This window comes from Canis aureus, chromosome 1, assembly GCF_053574225.1.
Source record: "Canis aureus isolate CA01 chromosome 1, VMU_Caureus_v.1.0, whole genome shotgun sequence".
NCBI classification, from domain to species: Eukaryota; Metazoa; Chordata; class Mammalia; order Carnivora; family Canidae; genus Canis; species Canis aureus.
The window spans coordinates 67,089,612-67,103,860 of record NC_135611.1 but is presented as its reverse complement, the minus strand read 5'-3'; the positions used below and the strand labels follow the sequence as shown (position 1 = coordinate 67,103,860).

Sequence of the window (14,249 nt, the reverse complement as noted above, 5' to 3'; positions counted from 1 at the left end):
GTAGTATATGTCATAACTTGTAATAACTCTTGATAATGGGGAAGTGCATAGATGGACTTAGAGGAGACACAGTTTTAACTCAGACTTTGTCAACTGACTTGTCTTAAAATGTATAAAGACGGCAGAAACAAATTTTCAGATATATATAAGCTCAAAAAAATTTAAGAACCACTAACCGTTTTTGAAAAATTTACCTAGATACTCTGATAAATGAAAAGCTGTGTCAAAAATTAAAAACTTGGAAAAAAAATTAAAAACTTGGAATTGTGAGTGACTGGATTTTTTCCTCCTGCTACAGAAAAATATCTGAAGTTTGGAGAAGAATATTTGTGTATGTTTACTGTAGCACTTATTTATATTAAAGAAAAAATAAAAGCGATCTAATAGTCAAATCCATATGTTAGACTTCTAAGTAGTGTGAAAAGAAATGTTAAATAATAATTCAAAGGAAAATAAAATATGAACTTATATTCTCAAATATCTGTATGTAATTATATTTATTCTGAAATAATTATTCCTTCAACCATGCCTTAAAAAGGACTAGAGCAAAACCCAGGCAGGATTTTACCAAGAATTGTTGCTTTTTTTATTTTTTTAAGGTTTTATTTATTTATTCCTGAGAGACAGAGAGGCAGAGACACAGGCAGAAAGAGAAGCAGACTCCCTGTGGGGAGCCCGATGCGTGACTTGATCCCAGGACCCCAGGGTCACACCCTGAGCCCAAGGCAGATGCTCAACGGCTGAGCCACCCGGGCGTCCCAGCCAAGAATTGTTTCTAGTAGAAACAGAATCATGGAACCCTTTTCTGACTCCTTGTATTTTTCAAGCCTGGGCAATTTTTCTGTCATGATCAGGTTTTACTCTTATAATTAGATTAGAAAATATTGAAGATTTTCAAAAAAATTGATAGAAAATAGGCAAAGACGACATCTCTTTGTACATCAAGTGTCTTTTTTGTAAACATCAATCATCGGACTCAAATGTGAAATACAGGTGCCCAGAAACTAAACTCCTGTGTGGAAGGACTAATGGGTAACTCTGGAATTATTATGTAGGGGGGCAAGTGCTGCTGGAGGTGGTTGGCCATTAGCCCCCCTTTTCTTAACATCTCTCAACCCTTGTGCTTTAACGTCTTTCAGGAGCAGTACCGTTTCTGCTATGATGTCGCGTTGGAGTACCTGGAATCTTCTTAGTTGGTGAGAGCTCAGAGTGCATCCACACGGAGGCCTGTGCGTCTGTTGAGCCAGCAGCTACCTACCGTACCTGTGACACCCGTGCAGGAAGATTTTAATGTGGGGGGTGGGAGGCTTTTACATTCGAGAAGTAAAAGTATTTTTCTTATGAAGTTGTGTATCTTAATAAAAAGGACTCAATTAGTTTCTATTACCGTATGAAAGCATTGACATTTCGTGCCACATAAATTATATTTAATAAGAACAGATTCAGATGAGAACTTATTGGTGTTTGTACAGTGAATATGCAGCTTTTTCTCGCCACCTCATGTTGCATGAATGAATACTTTCTATGTGGCATTTTTCTCCTCCTTTTTTTTTTTTTTTAGATAAAAGATGTTAAATCTTTAAGGAAGAAGTAAGAAAAGCTGTGCAAATTCATAGTAAAGTTCATTTTTTATATGTTTCCAGTGTAGCAGATCTCTATATAAATATATAAATATATATAACTGGCTTATTTTCTTTTAATGTGCAATGATGGCTGGATCATTTAAAGTTCTTTTTAGAAAAAAAAAACATAAGCCAAAGACTCAAGTGTAAATATGTCTATATGGAGAAAGCACATTATATTTATTGGTTACTTACATTCCTTTTTTGATGGCTAAAATACTACCACCACACAATCATTTCTTTTCTGAAGAAAGCTTTTTCTTTCACTAAAATCAATTGTAAACAATTTTTGTAGATTGTAGATTATTTTTTGTATGTTTTAGTGTAAGTAGAGGATAAACTTTTTATTCATAAACCAGGAAGCAATGTTCTTTATAGTGATTCTCTTGTGTACATGCTTGTGAATTAAATTTATGTAAAACACCTTGGCATTTGGGTCTTTTAATATAGGACCAAATTAAAACATTTTGCTGAAAATGTGTAATTTTTCACAATTTCATTAGGTAAATAATGGCTTGGTGATCATACAGGAGAATTGCACACATTCAAAGGCCTTGCTGATGACTTGCACAATGCTGAACGTACCTTTAAGCATCATTTAAATTTTAGAGGAATTGATTCTTGTCAACAAATGGCAGCATCTAGGCTTTCAGAGTCAAGTTTTAGCAAACTGTGATCTGTCAAGGTGATAAAGTGTCTCTTTTGATGTTTACACGCACAAGCTTTGGGTTCTGACCAGAGGAGGTGAGAACAGATCGATGCCAGATTCCTGTTTGTGCATTGTCATGGGATCTGCAAGTGAACCTTTCTTGTTCATATGCCCCATGTAGCCATGACAGCACATCATCAGCTTGCAGTTTGTTGTTGACTAAAGCATTCCAGTATCCTCGTTCTAGATTGCCAGTCCATGACATGGTGCTTATAAAGATTCAACTAAAGTAAGAGTGAAATAAAGTTTTTATGATTACAAGTGTTGGCACATATTTTCTCTTAATTTTCATGGCTTCATTCCCAAATTAATAGCTTCTTCTCACTGATACTGGTACACTTCAGAAATTCTATTAAAAGTAAAACGAATGTCCAAGCACTAATATCACTCTCTCTCTTTTTTTTAATTGAATGTCAGCAAGTCCGGATGAATGGAGGGGGAAAGGCCGGAGAATTTATTGACATTTTTTTAAATTGCTATCTTATGTGCATCACTGTCTTTTTTTGTAATATACATTTTCATACTTCTTCCTTATAGCAAATTTGACAAAGAAGTGTCATTTCTGTTTTATGAGTGTTGCAATTGAAGCTAAGGAGAAAGTAAATGATTTGTCAACAGATTCAAATCTGACTCTGATTTAGCGCTTCATTCTTATTGTTCCTCATTAATTGATTTTCTCATAAAGTCTCATTACAGGTATCTTCAAACTTCTATTTGCTGTGTATGTTATTAGAACATTGGTGACTTTCATTAGTAAGAATTTAGATAGAGAGACTTCATCTTTTCCTAGAAAGACTAATTTCCATTTAAACGTGGATGCATTTATCAAAAAAAAATCCACGAGCTCACCCCAGATTTCTTACCCAGTTACAGTCAGGATGTTAATCCTATGGAGGATTCAGCTGCGTGACCCTGACTCCACTTCTACTCACATGATTGTGTCCACATGCCACTGAAATCACCATAAATACTACTTTTTGCAAAGCTCAAAGGTCCTTGTGGCCTCCAGAATTTAGGCAAAGAACAAAAGGAGACCTGTCTCCAACAGGAAACGGTGTCGTGCTTGCTCTGTCTGGACACCACAGAGGCCAGTTCCTCAGGAGACGGTAGGGAGAGGTATAAATGTGTTTTCTGCAGAACTCACAGGGAGAGAGTCCCAGGTAATCACACCCGGCGGCCCTCCCTGAGTTGTCCTGTGCCTGGGCAAGGACTTGGCTGTGTCCCTCCGGGCAGGCGGTGTCTGGGCACCACTTTTCAAAGTGGTCACGCTCTTCACAGCCAAAGGCCTCATCTCTCCACCGGTCACTCCTTGGAAGGCTGTCATGAAGTTGAATCTTCTACATGCCCTTCCGGGATATTTTCACTAAGGACATGCTGGAAGCGTGTGCACCAGACTCTTGAAAACACGTGTTAGGCTTCTGGTCTGACCGGTGCAACCTTTTTCTACTGTGTGGTCTTTGGAGAAAGGTTTTCACGTGAACATCTTGCTGTGTCACAACCAAGTGATCTGACCCCCAAGAGATCAAAAGAAAGATCTTTCTGCAGGGAGGGGGAAGGGCATGCTTACGTCTATGCCCATGTGCTGAGGTGCCCACTCAGTGCCCCCTTACGGAGAACCTCCAGGGCTCCAGGTCCGCCCGTGGTGAGCTCGGAAGTCAGACGTCAACAGACTCTCCCTCTCAGATCCGCTCTGTTGCACCCAGAGAACGTAGGAGACAACAAGAGATACCAGAATGCAGGAGAGAAATTACTGTAGCTCCACTAGAAATATGAGATAATCTGTTAGCTTCGGAAGCAGGCCTTTGAGACTTGCCTAACTCACATAGCGGAGTGACAAGTCTACATTTTTTAATTCAATTTCTATGCAATTCAGCCAGCAGTCTTTCCCATAACAAAATAACCAAAAGTCAAAATTCTACCTCATGCCCCAGGGTAATATGTAGAATATTCAGAAAATCTTTCCGCAGGCAGAGACGCCACAGCCTACCGAGACTTACGTCAGTGTCCTAGCAGACCCCCGACTCCGTGTAGGGGCCAGATGCTATTTTACCCAACATTTTCCCGAGTGAAGGCAAAAGGAGGCCAGCTGTGCCCCCTAGAATGATTTCTACTTACATATCATTTCATAAAGCTTGCCCACAGCTTCAGGAGGCTTGGAATGGGAGCAATAGCATCTGAATGTGTTCATAACTCTGGTCTATTCAAGAGGCCTGCAGAGTATTAGACTATTATCTCTCTGAAACTAAAAGGAAGAGCTCTGTCTTGGGATCTACTTTAAGTAAGCTCTCAGTGGCTTCTGGAATACAAATTGTCCAAAAATCAATGGCAGTAGATACATAACACTTCTGAACTTCAGCTTCCTCCAAAGTGAATTGAAATGCTGACCTGGAAAAGAACAAACACCAGGCTATCCTGTTGTTATCAAATCCTGCAAGAGATAAGTAGAAGGTCTTTAAACCATTGAAGCAAACATAAAGTCCCTGTTGAATATCAGAAAGCCCCCCATTTTTTTTAAATGTTAAAGTCTGCTTGGGGGAGAGGGCGGAGGAGAGAGATTTGGCGACAGACAACCATGTCATGATGCACTTGCCAGTTGTAGAAAACCTACAATACCTGAAATCTAACACAACACTGAGCGCTGATTCTGATGTGTAGTTGTCTTGTCTTCCAGTCTTATTAGTCTTATAAGTTTATTAATTTGATTCAAATAGAAGATATGTAGCATGGAGGCCAAAAAAAATTTGTAAGCCTCTCAGTACTTAAATGCAATCTCAGTAGATAATACGAAGAACAAGACTATTTAAGTTGAGTGGCCAAAGAGCTCCTCTCTTAAATAGATGTTAGAATGTGCAAACACAGGCCATATATTCCCACTACTTACCTGGTCTAAGGCAAAAGCAAACTGGGAAAGCAGGAAAAAAATAAGATCACCATGGCATCCCCTTGTAATTTGTGGAGAAAAAGGAGAGGCAAACTATGATGCCCGCAGGGCCAGTGGACACCGTGGGTGGGGAAAGGAGGACAGGTATTTCAGAATGGTCATTCATGTATTATTACAACAGACATCCTTAATCTGTGCATTTCCTAATAGGAATATTTCTCGTCTCTACAAAAATATATCTCCCATTTTTATTAAAACAACACCCCGGGGCACCTGGCTGGCTCTGTTGCTGGAGCATGCACCTCTAGATCTCAGGGTCATAAGTTGGAACCCCACAATGGGTGTAGTGATTACTTAAAAAAATAAAGTCTTAAAAAAAATTTCCTCAATTTTCCATTTTCTCAATTGTTTTTTAAACATTTTATTTATTTATTCATGAGAGACACAGAGAGAGAGAGAGAGACAGAGACGCAGGCAGAGGGAGGAGCAGGCTCCACGCAGGGAACCCCATGTGGGACTCAATCCCGGGTCTCCAGGATCACGCCCTGGACTGAAGGCAGCGCTAAACCGTTGAGCCACCGGGGCTTCCCAACCTTTTCCCAATTTTGATTGAAAAATGGATACTAGATACTGTGCCATCTTCAGTTTTACTGTTAAAAAACACAATAGCAGGATTGATGATAAGTGACAACTGCTGTTTGGCCAGGAACCAGAGGGAACAGTGCGGGGAGACCAACCCCCACTTGGACTCCAGAGCATATGTGATGCCCAAGGAGACTGGTATGTACCTCCTAGCAGAGTTTGCTGCATGGGCACATGGACCCAACAGTGTCTCGGCTCTCAAGAGTGTGGAACCCTACGTTTTTATGTAGGCTCGTAAAGACTGTTGAATCTTAACAACCAATTACATTCAAAAGCAAGCAAGCAAATAAAACCTCTGGCCCAACCCTGTGCAAAAAAAAAAGAAAAAAAAACTGTCAGAAGGCTGCGTCTCATGTGGTCTGTAAGAGCCACAGTCTCTCAGTTCGTGACTTCCATTGGAGAATAACTAACTGTTATTTTACCATTTGATCTTCTAAAAATTATTCTTAAAGAAATGTGAACTTTAGTTCTCTTAAAACAGTTTTTTTCATATTCTTTTCCAATTTACCTTCTCTTCTTACATATTTTTCTTTTTTTAAGATTTTATTTATTTATTCATGAGAGACACACAGCGAAGGAGGCAGAGACACAGGCAGAGGGAGAAGCAGGCTCCATGCAGGGAACCTGATGTGAGACTCGATCCTGGGTCTCCAGGATCACATCCTGGGCTGAAGGCAGGGCTAAACTGCTGAGCCACCAGGGCTGCCCTTCTTACGTATTTTTCTGTTTTAAAAATATGTGTGGATGAATCTTGACTCCTAAGATGAAAAAAAAAAAAAAGAAAAAAACCAAGGTCAATGTCTCTTTCTGCTCCCTCCTACCTGGACTAAATTCAAAAAAATGTATTCCAGAAGGTAAATCACACATTTCACCGAATAAGCACCCCAAAAATGATGACTAGAAATAAGTCTTCTGGAAATAATAGTGTTGAGAACTCAAAAGGGAAGTGCTTGTTCTGTGAGCCATAGGATGGCCTGAACCGTTTGAGTCACAAGTGCAGAAAAGCATCTGTGGAAACACCACACTTCCAGATTGTGATGGTGCATGCTGATTTCCATGGCAGGTGCAAAACAGTATGGGTTCTTGCTGGCCCACTGTGGGAACTTGAACTCCAGTTCCATAAATCTAATTACCTGAAACACAGCAGATTGAAATTGATTTCTTTTCACCTTCATGTTAGTTCTTAGCATGGTAAAGTGAATATGTATTCCTTAATTATTTACTTTTCGATGTCAACTTCAGTATTCTCTGAGCTCAAATGTGGTCATTGAGGGAGAAAATATACTTTCATCTGGGAAATCAGGATTGATTTTCCTCATAAATGAAAGACATTAGAGGTATATTTAAGATTATCAAATCCAAGGCCCTTCTTGTTAAATTTAAGAAATTAAAACCAAGAGATGTCATGTGTCTATCAGTAAAGGTTTGATAGTGAATATTGTAAGTTTTCCAGATCATTGGCTTCTGTTATCTTTGTTGCTAGGACCTACCTTTTGCAACTTCTTCAAACAAGCAGAAATGATGGAAGGAATTTTCAAGCATCAGAAAGGAAGAAAGAACCATGGAAAGAACAGAATTATGGGTACATGCAATAGAAAATGCTTTCCCTCATATATCTGTTTTATAAATCCTATTTGGTGATTGAAGCAAAAAATATAACACCATATGATATTTAAGAAAATGCTACTTCAAAGGAAGGAAAAGGGGATCTAAATAGAAATAAGATTTCCATGCTTTACTCAAAGTGATAATATAATTATACCACTAGATTATAAGTCATATATATATTATAATGCATTCTATTAAGATATATGCTCAAAAACTCTATAAATGAATCAATATGAATTTTAAAACATGTTAACATAACACCGAAAATTAAGGAAAGAGAAATAGGTGTGAGAACCAGATAAAGATTGAATGACTTAAATGCTAGCATGTTGATAATTACTTTTAATGGTCTAAGATGCCAATAAAAAAATACATTGTCATATTGGATTAAGAAAATGGAAGCTAACTATACACGAGAAACTCAGCATATATTCAATGAAATAAGTAGGCTGAAAGTGACAGAATTGAAACAGATAAGTCATGCAAGCTTTCAATTTAGTAAATAAGTAAGTAGCTATTATTAACATCCAATAGACTTCTGAGCAATTAAAATTACTACATAAAGGAATATTACAAAATAATAAAAAATATCAGTTCACAAAGAAGACATAATGATGCTAAATCTGTACACGCTGAAACACAGAGCCTCAAAATGCATGCAGTAAGGAGAAATAGACAAATTCACAATATGTATGGAAACTTCATGCCCCACACTCCCTACCACCAGCAACCTATAGAGCTAGTAGATAGAAAATCAACAAAGACATACAAGGTCTGAAAAATACAATCAACAGACAGGGTCCAATTGAAAGATTTAGAATACTCTACCCAAGGGCAGCAGAACACATGTTGTTCAAGCAGCCACGGGACACCACCAAGAGAGATTATATCCTGAGTCATAAAACAAACCTCAACAAACTGAAAAGGATTCTATAAAGTTTGTTCCTTGACCATGAAAGTATCAAACCAAAATTCAATAACAAAGGCAATAGGAAAATCTCTAAACATATGAAATTAAGCTTCACACTCCTAAATATTTAGATAGGCCTGAAAAAAAGCGAAGTACAGCATATCAAAATCTCCAAGATGCAGCTAGAGCAGGACTAAGAGGGAAATTTGCAGAATTAAATGCTTATATTAATTAAGTGAGATGAGGTCTCAAATCAATTATATAAGTTACTACCTCAAGAAAATAGAAAAAGAAGAATAAAATAAGACATAAGCAGAAAAAAGCAATAGGAAAATAGAGAATATAAATTAAATACAAATCTAGTTTTAAAAAGTCAATATAATTGATAAATCTCTAGCAAGACAGACAAAAACAAAAAGAATACATAAATCACCAATATCAGTATTGTAATGGGACATCATTACAGATCCTGCAGCCATTGAAAAGAAAAAGAAATACTATTAAAAAATTCACAGATTGAACAGTTTAGGAAAAATGGACCAATTCCTGAAAAGACACAAACCAATAAAACTCATCCAAGATGAGATACTCTGAATAATCTTATAACCATTGAAAACATGAATGCATAATTAAAAGTTCCCCACAAAAATCTCTAGGCCCAGGTGGCTTATTTGAACATTTTATCAAACATTTAAAGAAATAACACCAATATCACACAATCTCCTTCCGACAATAGAAGAGGAGAGAGCACTTCTGAACTTATTTTATGAGGCCAACTTAAACCTGTTATGAAAAACCCAACAAAGATAGCTCAAAAATAATAAAAGCACAAATATATCTCATGAATTTTATATAAAATTCTTCAATGAAATAGTAGCCAACTGAATCTAACAAAGTAAAATGGAATTATGCACGTAACAGTGGAATTATTTCCATGTATGCAAACTGGTTTAACATTCAGAAATCAATTAATGTTATATACCATGTATCAACAAGCTAAAGAAAAAAGATCATAATTAATTGACTTAGAAGCAGCATTTGATAAAAGCATTTATTCATGAGGAAAATTGTCTAGGGAAACTTCCTCAAGTTGATAACATCTAAAAAAAACCTACAGCTAACTTCATAATAAATGGTGGACTGGGTGCTTTCCCTCTACTACTAGGAGCAAGGCAAGTATGTTTACTTTATTCAGCATAGCACGGGAATTTCTAGCATTGCAATAAGACACACAAAAAAAAAAAGAAAAGAAAGAAGAAAAGAAGAAAAGAAAAGAAAAGAAAAAAGAAAAGAAAAGAAAAGAAAAGAAAAGAAAAGAAAAGAAAAGAAAAGAAAAGAAAAAAGAAAAGAAAAGACATACAGACTTGAAGGTTAAAATGCCCCTATTTGTATATGACGTGATTGCCTGTGTAGAAAGTCCCAAAGAATCTACCAAAAAAGCCCTAATACTAATAAATGAGTTCAGTAAGTTCACAGGATATAAAACCAATATGAAAATATCAATTGCATTTCTATATATTAACAATAAACCTGATGAAACTGAAAAATGTAATACCTTTTACAATCGCTCTACTGAAAATGAAATGCTTAGATATATACTCACTAAAATATGTGTAGGATTTACATGCTGCAAATTATAAAAAGCTGATAAAAGAAATCAAGTATACCTAAATAAATTGAGAGATATATTCATTTGAGAGTTGGAAGATTTAAAGAGTAAAAACGATTTTTTTCTCAAATTGATCTATAAGTTTAATGTGATTCCTATAAATATCCCAACAAGAATTTTTATAGGTGTAGACAAGTTTATTCTAAAATTTATATAGAAAGGCAATATTGACAAAGAAATAAAAAGGAGAAATTACCCAACATTTACTATTTTGTCATACTATTCAAAGAAGTGCACTATTGATTTTAGGCCCCCCAAAAAATCACATTTAGGACAGAGCAGAATTCTTAAAATTGTCCCCAAAGTATAATCCCTAAAGCTGAAAATTGATCATTGGCCTCATCACAATTAAAATCTTTTGCCCTAGGAAAATCTGTATGAAGACAATGAAGGGCAAATTAGATGAAATTATTTGCAAACTACGTCTGGTAAAAGGGCCAGCATCTAGTATATATACAGACCTCTCAGAATTCAGCAAAAGCAAAACAAACAAAACAAAACAAACAAAAAAACCGACATAATTAGAAAATATGTAAAAGACGCGAATGAACAGATAGCTCACTGAGGAAGGTATGCAGATGACAAATGAACATATGAAATATGTTCAACAGGGGCGTCTAGGTGGCTTAGTCCATTAAGCAACCGATTCACGATTGGCTCAGGTCATGATCCCGTGGGCCGTCAGATGGAGTCCCCACATCTGGCTCCACACTTGGGGGGTATCTGCTTGAAGTTTCTGTTCCTCTGCCTCTCCCCACCCCTCTGTCTCTAAAATAAATAAATCAATCTTTAAAAAGAAAAGAAGTTCAACACTGTTAGCCATTAGGAAAATGTAAAGTGAGATATCACTACCTATCAGAAGAAGACAAAAAAAAGAAAAATGACACCACCAAACACTGGCAAGGATACAGAGGGACTGGATCATGCACACATTGTTGGCAGACAGGTAAGATGGTACGGCCCCTCTGGAAAGGACGATGGCAGATGGTTATAAAATTAAACATGCAACACATATGACTCAGCAGTTCTACTCCTGGGCATTTACCCCAGAACAATGAAAACTTACGTTCGCACAAACCCTGTATCAGAATAGTGAATGCAGCTTTATCTCTGCTAGTCTCAAACTACAAACAGCCCAGAGACCCTAAAATAGGTGATCAGTTAAATCGCTATACATCTGTAAGATGGAATACCACCCGGCAATAAAAAGGAAAAAACTACTGATACAGGCAACAACCTGAAAGAATCTCTGGGAAATTGCTGGGCTCACCCTAGTGCTAGTGGCCCCCCAGCCCTATCCCATCTCCATCTCGGAGGACCTGCCTTGGCACAGCTGGGCTCTGTCTGGCATTGCACTGGAGAAAAATGACAGCAATCAAGCGTGTGTTACAAAGACACATTTCTCTCCAAATGATGTATGGCTGCTGACTATTGTCAATATCTGCAAAGCAGGAAGAAAGAAGAAAGAATTGTTTCTTGTGTGCCTCAGTGACAACTGAATGCCCTGCGCGGGTGAAGATGGTCAAAGTTAAGAAGTCTGATCAAGGAGGTTTCTACAAGAGGCAGATTGCTTGGGCCCTTCAAGACCTTGCTGTGGGACATGCCAAGGATGCTATTAAAGTACGTTTTTCTTAGTTATTTAAAAAAAGAAAGAGGAAAGAAAGAAAAGAGAAAGAGAGAGAGAAAAAGAAGAAAGAGAAAGAAAGAAGAAGAAGAAGAAGAAGAAGAAGAAGAAGAAGAAGAAAAAGAAAGAAAGAAGAAAGAAAGAAAGAAGAAAGAGAAAGAAAGAAGAAAGAAAGAAAGAAAGAAAGAAAGAAAGAAAGAAAGAAAGAAAGAAAGAAAGAAAGAAGAAAGAAAGAAAGAGAAGGAAGGAAGGAAGGAAGGAAGGAAGGAAGGAAGGAAGGAAGGAAGGAAGGAAGGAAGGAGAAAGAAAAAGTGGAGGGGAGGAGGGAGAGAAGATGGAAGGAAGGAAAGAAGAAAAGAAACCCAGGGAATTAAACAAAGTGAAAAAAGCCAATCCCAAGAGTATATGCTGTAGGATTTTTTTAATGTAACATTTTGAAATGACAAAATCTTAAACATGGAGAACAGATTAGTTATTGCCGGGGTTAGGAATATGGTTGGGTGGGGGGAGTAAATGGGAGGTGGGTGTGGTTATAAAGGGATTCTTATGAGGATGGAACCATCCTGTATCTTGTCTGTGGTGGTGATGCAAGAACCCACACATGTGACAAAATTGCATAGAACTAAATACACACACACACACACACACACACACACACAATTGAGCAAAAGCAAAACTGGGTAATTCTGAGTAAGATTGGTGGATCGTTTCAATGTCTATATCCAGGTTGTGATGCTGTACTTTAGTTTTGAAAAGCTTCCCTGAAGGGGCACCTGGGTGGCTCAGTCAGCTCAGCATCCACCTCTTGGTTTCGCCTCAGGGTCATGATTTCAGGTCTTGAGGTTGAGCTCTGCAGTGAGCCTTGCCTCGGGCTCCATGCTCAGTGGGGAACCTGCCTCAGATTCTCTCTCTACTTCTCCCTCTGCCCCTCCCCCTGCTCACATGCGCCCTCTCTAAAATAATCAAATGCATCTTTTTCTTATAAGAAGAAAAGCTTCCTTGAGGATGAATCTTGAAGGGAGAGATTCTTCTATTGACCAAAGGATATGCCGCAGCACACGTAAGACCTACCGTGTGGTCCAGCCACACCCAACAACTGTACCTACAAAATGTCTCAACCACTCCCCGGTGGCAGTTTATCCAAGGCCATCTCCCCATTTCTTGAATCCAGAGGAAAACATTAGACAGTCATTAACCCCTGAGTCTGTAATCTCCTTTTCAAGTGGAGAAAGTACCCCTTTGCAGGGTATTCCCCTTCTTCTTGGGGTAACAGCAATAGCACCAAAAGGAAGGAAATAGGAGGTGGAATTTTAATCCAAATCTTGTTTTTCCAAGACCTTGCCCAAGAGAGTGAAACCAGGTAGAGAAGACAGAAAAACAAAATACACAAATAATCAGGACGAATGGGTGTCACTACGCACTATGCAGAGGATTAGAATGGAGGATGCTACGAGTGCCCTGGGGACTGCAGAGAACACAGGAGGGGGGGGCCTTTCCATCCGAGGCCCCCAGATGTAAGAAGGTGGGTGTTTGCAGTGATGGGAAAATGGCCAGTGCGGCGGAGGCCCAGTGAGGAAGGTGCGCCACGCGAGCTCATCCAGAGTCCAGCCTGTGGGTTTGCATATTACTCATATTATTCATCTAGAAACCTCCATTCTTTTACCTTCACGTCACAAAATCCAGGGCTGAATGCGCCACAGTGCACATGGCGGATTTCAACAAATGTGTGTTAGGCGTGCTTTCAGCCAGAGCCAGCCTGCAGTGCTCTTCTTTCTTCTCCTGTGTTTTCCCCACAACATGAGACAGTGTCTTTGATTCTAAAAGAGCAGACAAACGAGTGGGACGGGCAGGCGTCCGGCCCTGGGCCCTTGCCAGGACCATCCTGGGGGGTCCCGGGCGGCTCCCCCTCCTGAGCTCCCTGGCACCTCACCTCTACGCGCAGGGATTCAGGGGACTCTTGAGTAACCAGGAGGACTCGGGACCATCAGCAGCCAAAGTAAACCTGGGTCCGAGCCGACCATGCGGTTCCCCCAGTTCAGTAGCGGGGACTGAATGTGCACAAGATCTTCTGGGCCCCAGTCCAAACAGATGGGCGAAAGCAGCGTACACACCTGTTGCATGAACACCGAGCCTTCTATGGACGCAGACCTGGGGTTCCCATCAGTCAGAAACAGAGGGGGGCCCGGAAGCCTACAGAAGCCCAGGGCTGAGCTGGGCCTTGGCTCGCACCAGGCCCGGTGTGTGGGGCGGGAGGGAAGCAGGCCGCCCCGGCCCAGAGGCGCAGGGGCCACCTCCCCGCGCTGGGCCTCGGAGCCCAGAAGCCCGTCGCCGACTCAGGGGAAGAATCCTGAGCTCAGGTTCTAGAATGAGAGGCCCAGGGCTGCTGGTAAGGACCACAGCCTGGGTGACAAACAACAGAAAACCACGCCTGGACGCCGGAGGCTAGGAGTGCGCGGTCCGGGGTCAGCAGGGCCCCCGGAGCCTCCCCTGACACCTGCAGGCGAGGCGCCCCCCTAGCTTCGTGGAGCTCCTGGGGACTTGCTGCTGCCCTCCCAGGCTTGGCCCCCACTCTCTCGTGGCGCCC

At 39.8% G+C, this 14,249-nt stretch overlaps 1 protein-coding gene and 1 long non-coding RNA gene across 10 annotated transcripts in view; one reads left to right on the top strand and one right to left on the bottom strand.

The window, feature by feature from the left end:
• The window catches only part of PTPRK (protein tyrosine phosphatase receptor type K), a 547,287-nt gene extending 544,331 nt beyond the window's left edge, over positions 1 to 2,956 (top strand). For all 9 annotated transcript variants that reach the window (XM_077902655.1, XM_077902664.1, XM_077902657.1 and 6 more), the window contains one exon: positions 1,140 to 2,956. In XM_077902655.1, coding sequence (XP_077758781.1) covers positions 1,140 to 1,193 — 54 coding nt within the window. In that variant the 3' untranslated portion in view covers positions 1,194 to 2,956. The remainder of the gene's footprint in view (positions 1 to 1,139) is intronic.
• Positions 1,504 to 13,974, bottom strand: LOC144316923 (uncharacterized). The gene is made up of 3 exons (XR_013382740.1): positions 13,596 to 13,974; positions 13,329 to 13,482; positions 1,504 to 4,759 (listed from the first exon to the last, which is right to left on the bottom strand). It is a non-coding gene; the product is annotated as an uncharacterized LOC144316923 (long non-coding RNA).
• Between the last annotated feature and the right edge of the window lie 275 nt (positions 13,975 to 14,249).